The sequence below is a fragment of the Pleurodeles waltl genome, chromosome 7, assembly GCF_031143425.1.
Source record: "Pleurodeles waltl isolate 20211129_DDA chromosome 7, aPleWal1.hap1.20221129, whole genome shotgun sequence".
NCBI lineage: Eukaryota > Metazoa > Chordata > Amphibia > Caudata > Salamandridae > Pleurodeles > Pleurodeles waltl.
The window spans coordinates 1,192,304,580-1,192,326,419 of record NC_090446.1 but is presented as its reverse complement, the minus strand read 5'-3'; the positions used below and the strand labels follow the sequence as shown (position 1 = coordinate 1,192,326,419).

Genomic DNA, 21,840 nt, shown 5'->3' with positions numbered 1-21,840 from the left:
AGCCCCATAGTGAGGAGACCACCACGGAACTGGCGTTCTCCGCCCCCGGCCCTATTACAAGGTTTCCAATGGTCAGCCCAGTGGAAACCATGTGGCGACTTTAGCCTTTGCTCCTCATGGAGCCGAGGTCAATGCCGTCGCACAGAGGGTGCTTCCAGCACCATCAGAATACACACTGTCTGTTGTAGCAGACAGCGTGGATTCCGAGGGTGCAGGGCAGGGGGCCCCTGTGCTACCCATGCCGTGGGCAACGCAAGGCCACCCTGTAGCCCCCAGCACTGGCTTTCCACCAGTCTTTTCACGGTGGGGTCTCCTCCATGAAAAGGGCAGAAACTGGACTCAAGATCAGCACGGTGTAATTTAACTCAGTGTCGCTGTGGCTGTCCACGACTCCGACTGTCTCCACACTGTCGGGAACCCTGTTCCTGGTGGTAGCCCGACCACCAGGGTTGAATGCGGCAGTCGGAGTGCCTGGCCTGCGGCAGTCTCACTGCCACCACGAGTCTTGTGGTCTAAAGAGCACCATTCTCGTAATGATGTCCTAAGACTCTTGCCACTAACCTTTACGCTATCTGAACTTTCTTGGTTGCCTGCACTAACACAAATATAGTCTTTCCAGTAACTCTCTGTTTTAAAACAAAAATACATTTGTTTAGCATAAGGAAATAAATAATTGGGTGTTGCCGTTGCACACTAACAATTTTCCCTTCCTGCCCTCTTTAGCTTTTTTACGAAAGTCTGATTTATAAGTCCAAGAGAAATATAGTTCAGTGACTTGTCAGGCTTTCAGAAAATAAACATTCAGGAAATAAAACTTGTCTCAGGTTCACTTTCATACAAACAATGTTGTGCTTATAAATTCTCTCCATAGTAAAGGATATGCTCCAGAGTAGTTTACATCAGACAAAGAAAACACAGCTCAAAGTTATTTTTCTGTTTCACATTACCAGCTCCAGGAATAACTCTGTTTAAAGTATTCAAACTGGACCTTTGTGAACTCATGTCAATCTGTAGAACACACATAAATCCAAAGGTGACCTTTGCAACTCACTTTTAATTAAGCAAATTAATACCTGTAAACTAAGAGACAAAATAAAGGCTGGTCCTTACAAACTTTTCAAGTCAAGCAGCCCTTAGGGCCTGATTTAGAGTTGGGCAGATGGGTTACTCCATTACAAACATGAGGAATATCCCGTCTGCCGAATTACGATCTAGATAGGAAATAATACAATTGTAATACCCCAGCCAGGATATCGTGATGGAGTAACCCCATCCACAAAACTCTAAATCAGGCCCTTCATGTCTTCACACCAAAGTCAGCAGAGCGGCTTGCACCAAAACAAACTCGTCAGAGAAATTGATAGTTTGGGAAGCATGCTCATGTTCCCAAGAGCCTTTAACTTAGTGCCACTGTGTCAACAAAGACTAGATCACAGTTCCAAAAAGAACTTCAGTATGGCGCTTGGACCTGTGCAGCAGTTCAGTGCTGCAATTCCTTTTAATTCCAATTTGACTACTTCTTCCAAGGCAATCCCTGAACTGGTAATTGGGAATTCGTTTTTCTCGCTGAAAAGTTTCAATAAGAAAATGATCTTAACTAACACAGCAGACGCGTGTTAGTAAATGTTTTCAAAGCATAATTTCTTAAAATAACCAATAAAGAAACTTTATTTATGGTAAGATCGGTTCAGGATGTGCATTGTATATAGGCTACTCTCTTATATGGTTTAATATACAATAATGGTGCTTTATTTATAACAGTATTAAAGGCAGTGTATAGGTGGCAAAAGACAACTAACTTGCCTCTTGGGTCAATAAGAAAATTGTCATCAGGACAGAAAAGGGAAAGAATGTAAAACCATCCAGGATTGGAAATGAAAGATTTCTAATCAGGTAACTTGATTTCAATCCTGGCTTACTTTTCTTCCCGGTGCCTCCTTTTATATGATCACCACACCTGAGAGCACATTCAAATAATTGAATTCAGAAAGCACACTGTAAAACTATCTTTCTTGTGTATCGGGTAATAGGCTATAATGTTGCTCTATAAAATAAAGGCTTAGATATCAGGAACAAGGCAACTGACTTGCCTTTTGAGTCATTTATAAAACTGTCACATTAGAAAAGGCGTGGTTCACTAATTCTGATAAAGGCTACTCAGTGCAATGATATCATCTAAGGTTCTAAAGTGAAACAATCTAAAACACACGTTTTTATTCACAAGGCTTGTACTTTAGCTATAAAGTGGCAGTCAATCAAACTTTCAGCAGGGTTTGAGGTCCAGAATAAGCTAAGAGCTCTTATGCTCAGCCTCCATGGTGTTCCTTTTCTAGACTTGTTGCAAGATAGATAGGGCCATAGATAGTAATGGGATCTGACCATCACTGCTTTACTACCACTGCCCTATTGATGCTGGTAGCACAGCAGGAGATGCTTCGGTGCTGGGTGCGTGGTTCGTAGTCTCAAGGCCTATGCAGTCCCACTTCCGACATCCAGTCAGCTATGAGTGTGGCTTGGCAGCAAGGGCATGGTCTGTTTCATAGCACAGGCTATGATTTCAGTAAGTCACCATGTGAACCATGCTACACATGCAGACAGCCTCACCAAAAGCATGTTGCAAGGATTGTTTTAAGGAGTGAGCCCTGAGGAAATTTGCCCCATTGCCTCCTCACCTCCCTTCAGAGGCTGCTGAACATGCACTAGGAAGCAGGGACAGTTTCACAATATTTGATGTGGTACCTATGTTCCAGGGGAAGATGCCTGACCCCCAAAACAAAGGACAATATTCAAGCACCAAAACACACTGATGGTAGGTAGAAGTAGGGTTCATTGTTTCTTGTGATAGGGAGACACTAGTAAACAAACATTTTACCTCACTCACATACAATTTGAATACCGTTCTAACAGTTTCACTGTCATTATTTACCTTTGACTTACCGGCCAGATCCGATGGGGATGGCGTGCGGCCTTGGTTCTTGCAAGTCCTACTCTGGCCCCTTCCGGTAGCCACAGTGCTGCTGACAGTAGTACGCCACCGCAGTCCGTGCCCTCCAGAAGGAGTCCCAGAGTAAAAACCCCAAAGGGAAAAAACCTATTAGACAGGAACTCCCTAGAACAGAAGGAGGACACAAGAGAATCAGAACTTCGATGCCTGGAGAATCACTGGAAGACAGGGGAAAAAAACAGGAGCAGAAACTGGAGTCCAAAAGAAGACCAGCTGGTGCGTGACCACCACAGGAGAAGTGTTGCAATGCAAAGAGAAGAAGAATCCATCCCCTTTTATAGCCCTTGACAGGAAGTGACATGCAGGAAGAAGTCATCTTGGATTGGGAAAGGGGCTATAGAACAAGATAGGAAAAAGACACCATAGTAGTAAGGGGAACAGATGCATGCAGGGAAGGTCAAGGAGAATGGTAAGAATGGAAAGGGAAATCATGGCTCCTCCAGGAAGAAGAAGGAAAAAGGAGAAGGCCCTAGAATGGGGCACCAGGTAAGTGAAAGGACCGAGGGAGGGGGGCGCAGGCACCCGTGACAACACCTGCGGCACGCTTTATACGCAGCGAGGACTGATGCCCAATCCTGGGCCTCCGGCCTCGCCTCGGTAAAGGAAACAAAGCGTGGCCAGAAAAAAGGCCTGCGGCTGCCCCACGATCTGGAAAACGGACCGCAACCCCCACCGCGGCCCGAGCGGGAGATGCCGCGGAGGCCCGCGTCATGACATTCACAAAGAAAGGATATAAAAGTCAACATAAATGACAAAATTGCACTCAAACTCCGAACCCATGACCAGGGCATTGGACAACCAGTGGACAGTGATACTCTTGAATGCTTTCAAGTACAAGATATGGAACCCACTGATGAAGCATACTACACTAGGTTGGCGAGCGTTCACCATCCTATAAAATTATATGAATGCATGTTGATTCCACAAGAGGTTTGGCTGCTATTTCTAGGAGTTTATTTTTTATCTTTATAAGCCTATGGAAACTGTACAACAGTAATTTAATGCATTGTTGGACCTGATATTCTTGGAGTAGTTTCCCCCATCTTTTTGCCTTCAGTCCTCCTGTTGTTGCTGACTTTATTTTTGTTAGCCTTAGGACTCTGCACAATTTACCACTGCTAACCAGTGATAAAGTACTTGTGCTCTCTCCTTTAAACATGGCTTACACACAATCAGCACCTTTAATTTACGTATAGGTCCCTAGTAAAGTCATCATGTACCCAGGGCCTGTGAATTAAATGCTACTATTAGCCCTGTAGCACTTATTGTGCCACCCAATTAAGTAGCCCCTTAAATATGCCTCAGGTGTGCCACTGCAGCCTGTGTGTGCAGTTGTAAACTGTAATTCGATATTGCAAGACGCGTTCTTGCTAGGCCCAAACCTCCATTTTAGTACACATAGGTCACCCCTAGGGTAGGCCCTAATCTGCCCAGAGGGGACAGTGCAGTATATTTAAAAAGTTGGACATGTACTTTTAAGTTTTACATGCCCTCATAGTGAAAACCCCCTAAAGTTGTTTTTCACTACTGTGAGGTCTACCTCTCCCACTAGATAACATTGGGTTAACTTATTACATTTGATAAGTGATAACCTACAATTGGGAGCATGTGGGGCTGTCAAGTTTGGTGTCTGAGGAATTTTAAGTTCAAACTCTCTTTAATGGTAAAGTTGGATTTTAAGTCACAATTCCGAAAATGCCACTATTAGAAAGTTGACATTTTCTTGTCCTAAACATTTAGTGCCTGCAGTCTGCACCCTGAGTCACATCTTTAGGGGTAACTGGCAGTTGGTCTTTGTGTGTTGTTTCCAGACAGTGAAAAAGGAAAAGATAAGTGTTGGCAGGATAGGCCATCTCTGACCTGATGAGGGGGAGGAGCTGACACCTACCACACTTGCACATCACAAAGGCTCTCCCTGAGCACACTCCAAAAGGGTTTTACATTAGTCCTTTGTGACCCCTAACAAGCTGGGGGAAAGAGCAGGGAGGCAGGAAATTTCAGATAGCGCTAGGGGTGGAAACCTCCAGAACCTTCTCCTTCTTCAAAGTAGGTACCATGTATAAATATTGGACCCTCAGACTCAACTCTTCAGTGCACCTCTGGACCGGTGGAAGACTCAGAAGGGGTGCTTTGCTGCTCTGCAAGGAGGACTGATACTCGTTTGCCCTGCTGCCCTGCTGCCCTGCTGCCTGACTGGAAGGACTGGACCTGCATCTTGAACCCAGGACTAACAGAGTAACTACAAAGGCCAGTTGGCTGGCCTTCTGCTCAGAACCTCAAGGACCGAAAAGGCTCCCGCGACCTTGAATCCAGCACCTGGACTCAGTCTGCTGTGAGTCCTAGCTCCTAAGTGTGCTACCCCAGTCCTGGACCCTTGGAAGTGGGCCTAAAGGTGTTCTGCCAGTCCAGCTATGGCCATGTGGTCAGAACTGATGCAGCACAACACATCTCCTTGCAACTTTGCTGTGAACTTCCGCAGCGTGACTCATCCCTGTTACATTACCTGAGTTGCACCTGTCTTATATCTTTGGGAGGATTGTGTGATGTTCCTTCTGCTACTGCTACCTGCCCATAACTTAATATTTGTGTTGGGAAAGATTGTGCTGCTGGCATCCAGTGGAATATTTATAATGTTGAGAAGCTTGATCTAAAACGTTTCACTACAGGTAAGAAAAAATGATTCACGTTGCTGATTCTTGTTTTAATAAATGATGTGAGTTAAAGAATGAATCCTCACAAACGATAATTTGAGTTTACCTTTGGATTTTTGAGTGAAACAATATTTGTTTTCTAAATGGAGTAGTCGACTTTGTAAAATTTGAAACACTACAAAAGACCATTTTGTAAAATTTTAAAACAGGAGACAAGACAACTTTGTTAAATGTTAAACTACAACTGACAAGTGACCAACCTGGCATTTTAGCCAACAGCACATTGTATGCTGGGATTTGGAACCCATGGTAAGCCTGTTAAAAGTAAAACTACACACCCAACAATGACCATGCAATATGACACTGGTTGATAAAAACAAAAATAGATGATGGTCATAGTGCCAAATCACTGAGTTCTGAAATGCAAACATAAAGGGGCAGATTTACAAGAAAAGTGGCACTTGCGTTCCCCTGTCACCCCTTAGTGACACCATGGTTGTGCTGAATTTATAGTACAACACACCATGGCGGTTGGTAGCACAGTAGTGTCAAAAATTGTGACGCTTTTGTGGCACTTTGCTGCACTAGCATCAAAAATGTTGACGCTAGTGCAACAAGGCACAGGGAGGCCCATTGGTTACTATGGGTGCGTCATTTTACCACTTTCCTGGGCAGGTGTTAAAAAATACGGAATTTTTTTTGTAATGTTGTAAATTTCAATGCGTCATTTTTTGGGGCCTCCCTGCGTCAGAACGCTCTCTTCATACATCATGCCTGATGCAGGCATAATGTGGTGCAAGAGGTTGCAGGGGGTTGCAAAGTGGCGCAATGCAATCACAGGTTAAACAGCCGGCTGAGTGAGAGAGCAAAGATGCCTTTCAGATGCAATTACGAGCATCTCACTGCCAATGGACTAACATTAATTAGAAAACTTGCAAAAGGCGTCAGTTACCAGACAAATGTGAGCAGCAACAGTTAGACGAGTCTATATACACTAAGAAAAGAAAATGAATGTCCTGTCACCGCTACTCCTTAACACATCCTTGGCCAAGACTGTGAAGCGCCCTGCATGAACAAGTGCAGCACATGTTGCAGAAGCTGCCCTGCGAGGGCTGCCAGTGCCGAAGAGCCAAATAATCATGCACTATTCGTATCCAGAGGTACTGACTTGTAAGACTGGCTACCTACCTATTCAAATGAGTCTATCATGTGAGAAGTCTGGCCAAGGTTTTACTTTCAAATTAAATAGATTATGCAAAATAAATACTTTGAAGTAGCTGCCAAAAAGTGCTCTATTCAGACTTTTTAAAAAACAGGTGTGTTACCAATAGCATAGAAAAACTGTGATTTGTTTGACCTGGGACGACATAAACACACCTTGGAAAAGCCAACAGTTTTGCCTTTAATGTGCTAATACATGTGAACCAAGACATAATCATTGCTGTTTGCAAGCATTAGAATTTTAACGCGAGGCCTATTGGCAACGACATTTCTAAGTGCCTGGAGAGCAAGTGGCAAAACACTGCAGTCCCACAGGCTGTTATTGGGTGTCCTGAGATTGAACTGCCGAACCCAGCAGTACCACAAGCTGTAGACAGGTGTCCCGACAGCAAGCAACACAATCCTGTAGGACCCAAACCTTTATTGTTTACATTTTGAAACCGTATGCTGTCAGCTGAGACTGAACGTTTATTTTAAAGTAACAAAAATGTTGACTGCACTCATCAACCATGAATCAAGGATCCCCCAGAATATATTTGAAGTGACAATTTTTAAAGTACTTTCTATGAAGGTGTTGTTTTTGTGATTTCATTTCACAAGAAACACAAGAATCTTGTTTTTGAGAGTATATATATATATATATATACACACATATATATAAAGAATATTTATTTTTTGCTTGTGACCTCTTAAAAGATGCTAAAAAATACCCCTTTAATATAGATGTTTTGATAGGATGTTGCCTAATGCAGACATAGTGGCATTACAATTCGGAATACAATCATGCTGAATTTCTTAACATCAAATTTCACGGCATCACCCACATTGTGAGTCACCCCAGAGGTGGAGATAAAAATGGAGCCCTGAGACAATGCACGGCTAAATGGATTATAACATTACGAGCTGTTGACCAGGGACTCAGTGTGGATAGGGAATTGCATGTGTTTCTGGAATAATATCAATACGGTACATATATGTATATTACACATGATTTCTACAGATGCAGTGATTTTCTGCACGTTATATTTTGCCTGCTTGACACATATAATTGACAGTACTTACCCACTGTTCTCAATTGGATATGGATCACACATGAATCACTGTAATTTATATTGATGGTTTATGGATGATTATTTTGTTTTTTTTTAAGATCTACAGGATGTATATTTAATTGTACATAGGAAATAATGACTGTCTTATCAGGCTTACATCGTAATAACATTTTGGGGCATATTTATACTCTGTTTGTGCCAGATTAGAGTCATTTTTGTTTTACGCAAATCTGGCATAAACTTAACTCCATATTTATATTTTGACGCTAGACATGTCTAGCGTCAAAATATAGGAGATAACGTCATTTTTTTACAGTGGAAACCTACCTTGCATCAATGAGATGCAAGGTAGGCGTTCCCGGGGAAAAAATGACTCTAAGGCATTTGCGCTTTATTTATTCTCACGTGCAAAAATGATGCATGGGAGGAGGAGGGCCTTAAATGATGGCACTAAGCCTGTTTAGCGCCAATATTTACCACTTGGGTCAGGGCAGGCGTTAGGGGACTTGGGGGCTCATTTCCATGGTCAGAGACCATGGAAGCAGTCCACAGGTGCCCTTCCCTGCACCCAGGGACACCCCCTGCCACCCCCACCCACCCCTGGAGAACACCCAAGGATGCAGGGACCCATCTAAGGTAGGTCCACGTAAGTATTTCTATTTTTTTTCTAAGTGCCATAGGGGGGCCTAACTTGGGCCCCCCTACATGGCACTGTGCCCAATGGCCATGCCCAGGGGACAGATGTCCCCTGGGCATGGCCATTGGGCTGGGGGGCCATGACTCCTGTCTTTGCTAAGACAGGAGTCATGTCCATGGGGGTTGTGCATCAAAAAATGACGCTCGTCAGGTCAGAGTCAATATTTTTGACGCACAACCCCCAGTCCTCCCTACGCCTCCCCTGCCCAGTTAGCATCATTTATTTTGACGCTTACGGGGCCTTAGTGCCGGCTAGCATCATTCCTTAAATATGGTGCCCGGCTGGCGTCTAGGAATAGCGGTAGCCGGTGGTAAACATTTGGCAAGCGCAGGTTTGCGGCAAAAAGTATAAATCAGGGCCTTTATGACATAACTCGTATCTATATCTGATTTTTATGTACTACATGGAGACTTTCATCTAGATCTGTGTTCTCCCCTCTTTGACATACATGAATGTTTGGTACATCACCTCTGTCTCATCAGTGGTGGCAGTTGAAATTTGTTCCTTGCTGCACTACTTCCCCTTGATACCATGCATTTCAGCTTACATATCCCCTGAATGTTATCAGTGCTTTCAGGCATACACGGGGAATTTTCCTTCTACCATGCTTGGTGGCATTCACATTGGCTGTGGGGTTAACAAGTGTAGATATGGCGGTTTTCATATAATGTTTATTAAGTGACACAGGAAAAAGGTTTTGAACATGGTCACTTTAACTTTAGGACTTTGTATTCGTGTCGGCATCAAATAGAGCATGTAATAATTGATTCAATGACAGTTTAAGATGGCTGCCATTCATTTTTTGTTAGGCTGGACAGCCCATAGCATTTTTACCCACTTTCTCACATGGTCATATGTGTTAATGCAGCGACAGGGCATCGGTATATCACCCTCAATGGGACTCATGCGACTGATACGACTTTATCAAGCTACTACACTTATAGGGTACAAATGGTGGTCCAGAGTACTTTCTGATATAAGGGATTTTCATTGATTAGAGTGTATCACAATCTTATTAACAGGGTTTTATACCGATTATTTTAATGCATTACAAGTTGGCCTCCGCTCCCGCATGGTCATATGCATTAATGCAGCAATGCGGCATCGGTATATCGCTGTTAATGGGGCTTATGCGACCGATATGAGTTTATCAGGTGACTAGATTTGTACAGTACAAATGGTGGTCCAGAGTACTTTCTGATATGAGGGTTTTTCATTGATTAGCCTGTATCACATATTACTAACGGGGTGTCATACAGATGATTTTACTATATTAAAAGATGGCCTCTGCTTCCGTGTCGTATCCTTAGTCTGTCGTTGTGCTCGATAGACTGTAGCACGCCTATTGACTGGCGTTTTTTTGCCAATTTGGCTACTGATATTTGGGCGCTGATGCTGAGACCGGACTCTACTGACAGGTATTTATCTATTGGAATGACTTCCATATATACACAGGAATTACTTTGGGAACATATGGCTGTTGACAATTTTTGGGAGTTTCAATGCGTTGTTTTCAGGATATTATTGGTCTTATTAGTTTTCTTTATTATGGTTCCCCCTTTTTGTTTTTCTCCTCTCCAGGATTAGAATGTATCATGGTCCTTTCATGGTCCATAGTATAATTACAGATTTGTCACTTCTGACCTTTACGTGTGGTGTTGAAACTTCACCAATTCCTTTAGACATTTTTGTTTTCATACTATCAAGACGCATGTATAGACTCATTGAGCTCTATAGATAGTTATCACGGTCTAGTTATTCCATTCAATTTTTCTTTTATTGATCACATATTCATTGATTTACCTAGTATTTATATAGGGTTTGTATGCATATCTTTTCAGCTATTCAATTTTTGAAACAAATGCCTCTTTGGACGTGACTTTCTTCGTATATATACAATCGGTAGGTTCTGATTTAGAGATTCTAGTAGAATTTTTTTCACATCAGGTGTTTTTCCTTTTCCCCTGTTTTCTTGCCGGGGGAGCACTTATTTTCTCTTAGACCACTTGTCTTTTCTATGACCATGTTTTTGTTTTCTTGAGGACCAACCGAGTGTACAATAGATTTTGATTTTTGGGGGATAATTATTGGATAGTTGTGCTCTTCTTACACACTGAAGTGTGTTGGTGATGGAATAGGTTATCCAAAAAATAATGTCATGGATTCATATGACACTTGTTTTACTTATTCACACATATTTTGTACTTTGCAGCCTTGAAAAAGTCACATGGTGTGATGAAACAAGTGTTGGCTACTTGTTACTGTACAGTTTGATGAACAAGGATTGACTGATCAAAGAATCTAGCAACATGATTTATACTTCTAGCATGGAATAAACTCAATAGATGGACTGAGATCAACCTGACTGTTTCTCGTATTGGCTTGATCCCAATATGTCTGCCAGAAGCCTTGCAAAGCTGTATCTTTAGATGCTGATCTCCCAAGATGATAGGTGGCCATCTTGGGATGAAGCCACCCAATCTATAAAATGTCGGTACTCAATATGGGACACTTTTTGTGTATACGGCCCCACCATCTCCACTAGCAATGCAGGACTGAAAGGTAACTGGTGGAGTGAAAGACAGATTCTGTTTCCTAGGTGATGAAGTTGCCTCCCACGCAGGGTCCATTTCAAAGCAATACCCCCAAATCATCAAAGCATACCAGCCTCTCGAATGTAGTATACGCCCCCGACATAGACGTGCCAGGATGGTATCAGCTTCGTATATCATTCTTTGTGCATACAGTGTTCAATTAGGACCCTCAAGCCGTATACCTTTTTAGGGATGTGCAAAATGTATGTACCTGCAAAGCTGTCTGGAAAAATTGTATGATTTTGTACGCTTTAATTAATCATCTCACCTTTTCAAAACACTTACATTAGTTTCCTAAATTATTAATGAGCAAACTAATTAAAGTGTTTTATATGTTTAGCTTTTTCCTAAACAATACATTTCCTGAACAGAAAACTTCTTAATAATATGTTTTAATTGTTAACCAACAAACACACTTCTCCAAAAAAAAAAAAATCTTAATGCAATTACAATACACGTAATAACCCCATAAACACGGTCATAACGACTTCTTACAGAGTATACTTATTGGAATGTATTGAAAATAGTAGGTTGATGCGGTGCATTGCTTAGGGCAGAGTGACCAAGATAAATGAACTCTTCTAAGAAACATTTTATAAAACCAAGTACTGCACTTGGACATATCACAGGAAATCAGCGGGATAAATTTGAATTGAGATGTTCAGACAGGATAATATCCGAATGGGGCGTCCTCCTCCAAAAGGCCACAAGCAACAGAATGATAGCACAAAAATGGGCAATGTTGAGGCCACCGTACTGTTTTGAATATTTTTTTTAGCAGGTAAGCGAGTGAAAATATATTTTTCATTTTAACCAATGGTTTGTTAGTTTTCGTTACCCGTGAGGTGTGTGTACCAGGAAATTCACTTACAGTGAAGGCCTTGGCTAACATGAAGTTGCCAGGCGCCAGTGGCTTTCCTGGAGATGTTTACGTGACGTACATTACGTCCTTCCCCCAAGACCTGCTGAGCTGTACTCAAAGACCTGCAAGCTCGCACTTTGCCACCTACGACTCTGAAGCTGTCATAATATTCTTTCCAAACCCCGCAGGATCCCAGCTGATGTGAAATCAAACACATTGTCAATGCTGAACATGAGTATGAGATCCTTTGGAAGGTGCTGGCAGGCAGTCTTCTGCAAGACCTACACTTGTTGGTATACCCAGGCCAGATAAGTTTCATACCTACACGCAATATAACAATTAGTATTGGAGACTATGGGGGTTATTCCAACTTTGGAGGAGGTGTTAATCCGTCCCAAAAGTGACGGAAAAGTGACGGATATACCACCAGCCGTATTACGAGTCCATTATATCCTATGGAACTCGTAATACGGCTGGTGGTATATCCGTCACTTTACCGTCACTTTTGGGACGGATTAACACTCCTCCAAAGTTGGAATAACCCCGTATGTCACATGGAGGACTGCACGAGTTCCCTACCCATGAAGCACAAGTTATGGAAACTGATATTTGAAATGCAGCTGGAATACTTAAATGGCGGTTCATAATTGCAGTGGTGAAGCAGATGGGCATTGGGCCCATCCTAATGGGGGGGGTTTCCACCGTTACACTCTATGTATACTGCTACAATGCACACAGGACAGGTGATATCCAGACGGTGTAGCACTGAGAGGGGAATAGGACTGATTTGCCCCTTGTCACCTTTAATCTTTGCACTTGTTGTGGAACCGCTCACTAACACCCTGCATCTCAGGGGACACCACAGTTGGATCAGGCTGGGGCACTGCAACACTATCACATCCTTATACTCGGACAACATGTTGTTAACCTTGGGAAACATTGGCACTTAGCAAATGACAACTGTGCTCGACACATTTGGCAACATCTCAGGCTGTGGATTAATTAGAGTAAATCATGCTTGTTCCCATTGCACCCAAAGATAGAATCACTGTATATGGCATGGGAAGACATAGGCGGTCATTCTGACCCTGGCGGTCAAAGACCGCCAGGGCGGAGGACCGCGGGAGCACCGCCGACAGGCCGGCGGTGCTCCAGTGGGGATTCCGACCGCGGCGGTAAAGCCGCGGTCGGACCGGCAACACTGGCGGGCTCCCGCCAGTGTACCGCCGCCCCATTGAATCCTCCAAGGCAGCGCAGCTTGCTGCGCCGCCGAGGGGATTCCGACCCCCCCTACCGCCATCCAGATCCCGGCGGTCCGACCGCCGGGATCCGGATGGCGGTAGGGGGGGTCGCGGGGCCCCTGGGGGCCCCTAAATGTATTTCACTGTCTGCTGCGCAGACAGTGAAATACGCGACGGGTGCAACTGCACCCGTCGCACAGCTTCCACTCCGCCGGCTCGATTCCGAGCCGGCTTCATCGTGGAAGCCTCTTTCCCGCTGGGCTGGCGGGCGGCCTGAAGGCGACCGCCCGCCAGCCCAGCGGGAAAGTCAGAATTACCGCCGCGGTCTTTCGACCGCGGAACGGTAACCTGACGGCGGGACTTTGGCGGGCGGCCTCCGCTGCCCGCCAAGGTCAGAATGAGGGCCATAGTGTAGAAGCTGAACTCATTTCAATATTTGCTAGTGTGGATGTTCCAAACCAAGTCTTATATCATAGATGGAAACATCAGAGCACCGATTTGGCTTTGAAGGCCAAGGGAACTTTTTGGAAGATGTATAGGAAGACTGGGGATGTCAAAGTTGATGGCTCTCCCACACCTTCTCTACTATTTCAGCACACTGCCATTACTGCTGCCCAGGAGTATATTCTGCAAGCAGGACAGCATTATGGCAGGCTTGACCTGGTGAGTGGGGAGAAATAGGGTGGCACTAGATAATGTGAAACAACCAGTTACGGAAGGAGGTCTGGGTGTCCCAGACTATGAACTGTACTATATAACAGCCCAACTACGATGTGTTTCGGAATGGCTGGGCAAATCAGATGCCCATGTGCTTGCCAAGTCTTGAACCCATTAGTGCCCAAAGGGGTCAACTTCTTTAGGTTCTAATTAATCCAGCTGAATTGAATAAACTTTTATCCATGAACCTGAAGCTTGTGAGACCCTACAGGGCATGGCTGCTGTGCAGAGCACACACAATCACCTCCAGCACACTGGGCATTCCCTACGCATGGCTGCTGGAAGCTCAGGGGGCACACAGCATGAGACTGTAGGCTCTTGGTAGAAAGAGTGGGTGACATGTATGGAGAAGGCTGCATCAGGCTATTGCAGGAGAACGATCTACAATACTGTATCCCACAAAAACACTTTTTGTTCTTCAGGACAGTGAGCGGGCAATTGCAACGAATATATTGACAAGCCCACCATGCATGGTCCGATGAATCTTCTGTGCACGTTGGGGCGGGTCCTGAGAGCAGTCTCAACACTGTAAGGGGCGTTTGGGGCTCATTAAAGCCCTCCTTGAAGAGACTCCGAGAGAAATGAATAAGGGACCTGAAAAGAGGCATTTCTGACTAGGACTGGAGTCTCGGAGGTGTCACGTAATGCCTGGGTCAGATACACACAGTTTAACATCGGTCATAGGACCTACCTGACTCCCAGGAACATAAACAGGTGCTACTCAGTGGAAGGCGCGCAGGCCACAGGTACCCAGCTGCAGAAGCCGTGTGCGTTTACCACATGCTTTGGGAGAACCCGCGGGAACGTCAATTCACCTAAATGCTAGAAATAGTGGAAGTGACGTCACACGCCATTTGGCGTTTACTTTCACTCACACAGACATGCTTACACACGCTCTCTCTCTCACATAAACACTCTCACCCGCAAACATGCACACTCCATATATTTAAAGGTATTTTTTTACTTACCTCTGCTCCCAGCAGCGGTCATAGTCCAGCCAGTTATACGCTATTCTTTATTACACTAACAGAGAAAAATGTAGCATTATTCCCTATTAGTATAGTAAAAAAAAATGTCAGAAACCGGAAAAGTAGACTCCAACCGACGTCCATAAGTACAAGCTGCCTATTTGTTACTGGCGTCCATGTTGCCACCTCTGAAGCAAGGGGTCGCCGAGGGGGTACCAGGGGTCGCAAGGGGAAAGCCAGTGGTCGCAGCTGCGATCCCTGGCGACCCCTAAATGACGTCCACGAGAGCCCAGCCTAGCTCCCTGAATGCAGCAAACAAGGCGCACACTGGCAGCAACAACAGAGGACACTACGTTCTCGCCTAGGGGCCTGCCTGCTGCGTTTGATCCCACACCCCTCGAAAAGGGGTAGGAAACAGAAGACCGCTGACAGGTTTCTGGGTGTAGCTCTCCAATTAGTTAGGCGACACATCGCAACGACTTGGAAGTCCCCTGGGAGGCCGATCTTCAGCAGATGGAGAACTGACAGGCAGAGGTTGGTGACTGTAAAAGCGTAACACTACACATGGATGTTCAGAGGGGATAGAAAACCTGACCTGCCTTGCGCAAGACTGAGATGTGAGACTGCAAGAGGTGTCACGCCCTGAAGTGGCGCCTAATGCGTGGTCATGGAAGAGTGTGACATGCATCAGTCTTTCCTAAAAAATCTATTTCATTTGTGCAAGGATACCTTAAAATGAGCTCCTCAGTGAGTTAATCCCACACGTTAACACGCGCGCCTTTGTCACTGTTTATAGCTGTAACACAGCGCTGCCGTCAGTAACTGGTTTATAGCAACTGCTAATGAGAGGGGCACCTACTAATGGGGCAGCAGGTGCAGTGACAACGAGGCCCGAGGACCCCAGGGAACCCTAAATGTTAGTGTATTTCACTACGAACCAGCAACCGATGGAGGGATGGAAACGGACGGGATATTTTCTGCTTGCACTAGATCACAGGGCACCGCTGCTCCTATTCATGCTCATGTCTCCAGCGCGCGGGAAATGTTTGCTCCTGAAACTTCCAGAAATCGCCTCCTCTGTGGGGGTTTAGTCTTGATAGTGAATATAAACATTTCAGATTGTGATTTGACTTGCCAACTGTTAATGTTTTTGATTGCCTCGTGGAGACTACTGACTGTGCTAGCATTCATGGTAATTTCCGAATTACATGGGCTCTTTGGTCCCTCTTTGCAACATTTTTTGCAGAGGACCGGTTATCATCTCATCACATCTGTGACTGTTTTCCTTACGGGACTAATTTCCGTGATAACATTCAGACCCCCGTGTACAACCATCTGTATGAAATAGACCTTCTCTCTTGGCGTGTTTGTTAAATCATCGCCTGTTTACGCCTTCCTAGTCATCCTCTGTGTAAAAGAGGGATGCCTTCCGCAGGCCTGGCATTGCAGCAGGGCCCCTCCCGTAGCCGGCGCGGAGCCATCATGCATATTGCATGCCCATTGCAGCACTGCATAAGTAAGTCAGTCGCCTCTGATGGTAATGCGGGTAGCCAAGTGTGAAGTGGGTCAGGGCGCAGCGCTTCTGGCACAGGGCTCTGGGGTGGAAGTGCCAGCCCTGCCGTCCTGTATCTATGTCAGAGCAATCTGTTCATGCCAGAGGGAAAAGCGAGACTTTATTTACACCGGGCTGCTTTATTGCTATAGAGTCATACTTCTCAGTGAGCGAACTCGATGGGTTCACAAGTGTGTGTGCTGTGGAGGTCTGAGTGCACCCTCGTCCGCAGGTGTGGGGTGACAACAGTTTTCACCCAAGGGTAAACGTGTGAAAACGCGTGGGATCCCGGTGGGTGCAATAACTGCCAGGTGACCCCAACGCGTCTCATATCTTCAAACCCGCAGCCATTCCTGACTCTTTAGCTAACATCACTTTGTTGAAACTTGAATGGCCACATATATATTTAGAAATCTAAACCCTCAGCCCTAGAATGCAGATTGCTGCTGGTGAGCAGCACCTCATTCTCCCCGGATCTCACCCTGCCCAGCAGGGGCCATATCGGGCTGACCCAATGGCCGGTGTGGCAACCAGTCAGGTTACACAACACAAACGAATATCAAACCTGAGTTTTTTCGCATATGCGAGCTGGGCCAAGGCCCAGGTGGGCTCCTAGCTTCTGAGGGGTGCACAGTGCCTATTACCAAACTGCGTTTATTTTTTTACACCAGTGATAAACATAATGGTATCAAGGGTAAGGATAGCAAGAGGTAACATTTAGTCATGGTCATATAACGGGGACAAATGTCAAGCAGAAACAGAATGGTGCAGCAACTGCACCGACTTCTGTTTAGTAGTAGTTCCTGTGATACACGCTAGGTGGAGCAGTGGATCAGGGTGCTTTACTAACAGAGGCTGTTCCTGGTATCAAAACTGTTGCATTACCTTCCAGGAGTACTTTTGACTGCAAAGCCAGTACTGCACGAATACGTCCCATATGACATAGAATCACGAGGCAACTAAGTCCACAAGACCTGCGTACAATGAGATAGCAGGATATTTCAAGGAACTGATGAGAACCTCATAGCATTCCATTCCATTTCCTTTACTTTCATTTCATTTTATTTCAGAGTGCATTCACCAGATTGCTAGGCATTACTACACATATCAATACCCACTTAATTAAGCAAGAGTGTGTACATTCTTATACCGTTTAGGTATTAGGGAGCTAGTCAAGGAAAATGATCCTGGAAGGCAAACTAAAGAGTTACTTTCTAAATGACTCTGAGGATTGAGAGAGAAGCAGAGACAAGAACTAGCCAGGGAACAGAGTGCTAGTTAGCCTAGAAGAGACAGTTCCAGCCCACAGAGATCTCATCCCACTGCACTATGTTTCGGGCCAGTGCACTACATCCTCCCCACTCCCCGCCCCCCATTCATAGTGGAAGGTATCCACAGTACACCTGGAACCTGATCAACCCACTATGATCTCTACAGCCGATGGGAGCCTGTCCAAATCGTCCCCGGAGTCCACCTTGTAGCACGAAGCAATAATAATTCAACCAAAAGTACCAGCAGCATACTTTCATCATTAGATGTATGTCTTGGTGTTTACGGTCTGTGGAAAGATCTGCACAGTTGTAAGCATTTTTCTATTCATGTTTAGCATAAAGTGAGGGGATGCTTGTCACTTCCTCTATTAAGGAGGTACTGCTTCTTCGAGAACTTTTTTCCCCAGTGTGCCTCGGGGTAGCCATCAGTCCGTGTCCTTCAGGGGTACTCCTATTACATGCTACATAATCTCACTATATACCCTATATTGACCTATTATGCTCCTGCTTGCTTATAATGTTATTTTGTCCTTTCTTTTGTATGTTTTGGTTGCAGACGCAGATATCGTATCCATGGCAGACTCCACAACTACAGTGGATGATATTGAAGATGAGCTATTCAAAATTGAAAGAATCCGAGAGGTGCTAGTGAGGCGGGAGTCTGAGCTGCGATATATGTGAGTATTGGTAGCTTCCCACCATTGATGGTAGGATTTGTTGCAGCAGGAGGTCTCTTTGGTGTGCCAAATTGTTGTGACTCAATGTTGTCAAAGTTTCTCCTTATCTCTATCAGTACAGTAAGTATATTCTGTTTATAGAGTCATGCCTTCCAAGTTAGTAGACAAAAACAAACTAAATTATGCCAAAATTGACATAATGCTCAATTAAGGAAGTCCATGAAAAAAAAGGTGTTTGAAATTATTCTATTGTGTCAGGCATTTGATTGCAACAAGTGGCAGTTGAGAGTGAGCTTAAGGCCACAATTGGGACATTTTAATGATCAATTCCTTCATACCACCAAAGACCAGCCTTTGTGGTAGATAACATTGTAGTCTGGGCTGCATAAACCTTTGCATATGCTCCTTCACCCTCTTCCCTGAAATAAATATTTCTTTATTATACTTGTTGCACCTTTAGCTGAAGCTAGTGGTGTTGCTCTACATTACAGCACTTTAAGTAGGGGGCGTTAAAAATCAACACCCTCTTTTGAGTGTGTGATGTGAGTCTCAGGTGCAAAGGGTTTTTTATTATAGAAGGTTGAACCTCTCTTATGTGGTCTGCTACGCCATTGGACCCACTCCTTGTGAGGCTGGACATACATTGTAAATTATGAAATGGAAAGGGTGGTTATGCAAGTTGAGTGTGGAAACCCACTGTTTCTCAATAACTATCAAAGAGCTCAGTCTGTGAGTCGGTCACTGACCATGCGTCCTTGAAATAATGCAGAGAATCCTGATGTACACTATTCTAAACAGCTATTGTACCCTAATCACAATTGTGTGAGGGTAGGAAATAACTTCCTTGTATTCTCCCTTCCACAAGATTAAAACATTAGTGGGACACAATAATACACTCACCTTACCAATATTTTATTGAATATTGTGACTTACTTTTTGTCAAACATTGCCAAAACAGTTAAGTAGAAAATAGTGAGAGGATAAAGAAGTCAAAGCGATTGAGTGAAAGAAAACTTCAACCTTCTAAACCTCCAACAATTGCTTCTAGCCTTCGTACAGTATGCTGTCTCACTGTCCCCACAATGTTTACACTATACCAAAGTAGATCTCTGGAATATAAGAATTAGAGACCAAAGAATAGATAATGACATCTTGATGAAGACTTCCCAGCATAATTTATGCATGATTTAATCAGTTGTTTTAAAGTATGTCTTATGGTGATCTACATTGTCAAACATATATAAATTGAAGTCACAAAACATAATTTATGAAAATATGTATAATGAACGCACATGTATAATTCCCTAAATTAAAAGGGCGTATGAAATAATTGCTAAATTGAACGTTCTATACAATAAACACATATTATATTATGCACAAAAGATTAAATGTATTAACTCACATTAGAGAATATCAGAGTAAATACATTTCGTGGACACTCAAGGCTTTAGTTAGCTCCATACCAGTAAACAAACGTATTTGGCACAACTGATGACTCGATTATTGAATGTTAGTCATTTTTTCTGTTATGTGATTTATGTACAAGGCAATAAACATTGTCTTTACAAGAGCTCTGCCTCAAATAGTACAGTTAACATGCACACCTGACTCTATGTACAAACATATCTGTTTCACACTCAGAAGAATTATTTTCCAGAGTGTAAATACACAGCTGAATCTGCCTTTTTCATATCGTTATAATTCTCCACTTTAAGTGAGGAAAATGTTTCTACGATGGAAGTTCGTGAAAAGGATGTCAATTGGTCTTTTGTCCGCAATGACAAAGTTGTTTTTACTTCCTCTGAATGGAAATGTTGCTCACTATCTGAAAAGTCAACAAAATGTAATTGTAGGCTAGTATTTCGAAGTTTCATTATTATATAATCTTGACGGGTTTAACGCTCTCTCTGAATAATACTTTGATCTGTGAAGGTTAATAAGTCTCTTTATTTAAAGCATTAATTTTCGCTCAAAGCACTTGGCTATACAGTATGGTAGACTATCATCAAAATATGTAGATAAAAACTTGAGGCACAGAAGACATTGTTTGTAAATATGTTACAACTGAATTGCTGGCCGAATAATGTGCATTATTGTTAAATGAAAGTTACTGCCAACTTTATGAGGGAGGGGTCCACAATCAATGATGATTGTGTCTCATGGGGATCTAGAAACAATCCTGGTGTAGTTAGGCAACATAACATTTTTCATGAGAGCACTATCACATTACCTAAAGGTAACTCCCTTCTGCATCTTTTAACCTGGAATATGTCGGGATTAAAATCCAATTTAACTGATACATATTGGGGGGCATTTGTCAATGACTATCAAATCTGCACATTCCAGAGAATTTGAGCATTAGGTCTAACGGATACTTAACGTAGAGCATTGAAGCCTAACCTGCAGGGGGAGATAGACCCTCTGGTGGTCTTTTGATCTGGATAAAGATGTTGCTAAAATGTAAAATCAAATAGTTGGACTTTCGTTCACCTGATATACTAGGGCTACTCACAACTCCATCTTTGACCATTCAGTTATGATAATAAGTATCAATAATTGTAGTGTCCATTAATAAATAATCCCCCACATTACATCTTCTGGAGGGTTTTGCTTTGCGCTTAAATGTACCTTGCTACATAATGGAACCAACGAGCCCTTGTATATCTCGGTTTCCTCACTGAGTAGTAGGGTGAGGAGTGGAGTATTCCCAAATTAGGGGTTGCCACTATTAGCTGATGGCCACCACAAATGAGTTTGGCAAGGAATTGCTATGGGGTGTTTTTTTTATTCCTCTCCACCTGAGTGCTTCTTTCCTAGATTGTACCCTTACTTTTAAGATCTTTTCCAGGAGATTACCATATCTTTAAGAACTCCTTTAACTGTTGTGAGGTTGACTCCACCCTGGTAGTACCATCTTACCAGGGTGGGGTGATGTAGTGTATGATGAAGCATCCCACATTATGTGGGTGAGACCACCACAGCCAATATCTGAAAAGAATTTAAAAGTAATGGGAGCAGTATCAGAAAGATTACATCCAGCCACAAGTTTACTCTTGCAGATTTGGCATGCATAGTGGCAGCATGCTTCTATTTTCAGAAAAATTTAATTTTCTTCAACATTTGGTACAATTCTAGATACAAAGAGACAAACCGACAGTAGATGTCAAAAGACTCATTACTTGAGTCAAGTTGTTTGACGCTTTGTTATAGTTTGGTGTCAGAGACAACTTATTTGGCTGGTTGCAGAGAATGACTCCAACTTAGCTAACATGTTTAAAATACAAAGGATGCACTTTGTGGCCACCTCTCCTTAGTGTTCCTTTGCCTCTTAAA

General features: G+C 43.6%; 1 protein-coding gene across 4 annotated transcripts in view; it reads left to right on the top strand.

Moving 5' to 3' along the window:
* LOC138246083 (bMERB domain-containing protein 1-like) overlaps nt 1–21,840 on the top strand; it is a 340,342-nt gene that overhangs the window by 66,927 nt on the left and 251,575 nt on the right. For all 4 annotated transcript variants that reach the window (XM_069200306.1, XM_069200307.1, XM_069200303.1 and 1 more), the window contains exon 2: nt 18,387–18,507. In XM_069200306.1, coding sequence (XP_069056407.1) covers nt 18,387–18,507 — 121 coding nt within the window. The remainder of the gene's footprint in view (nt 1–18,386; nt 18,508–21,840) is intronic.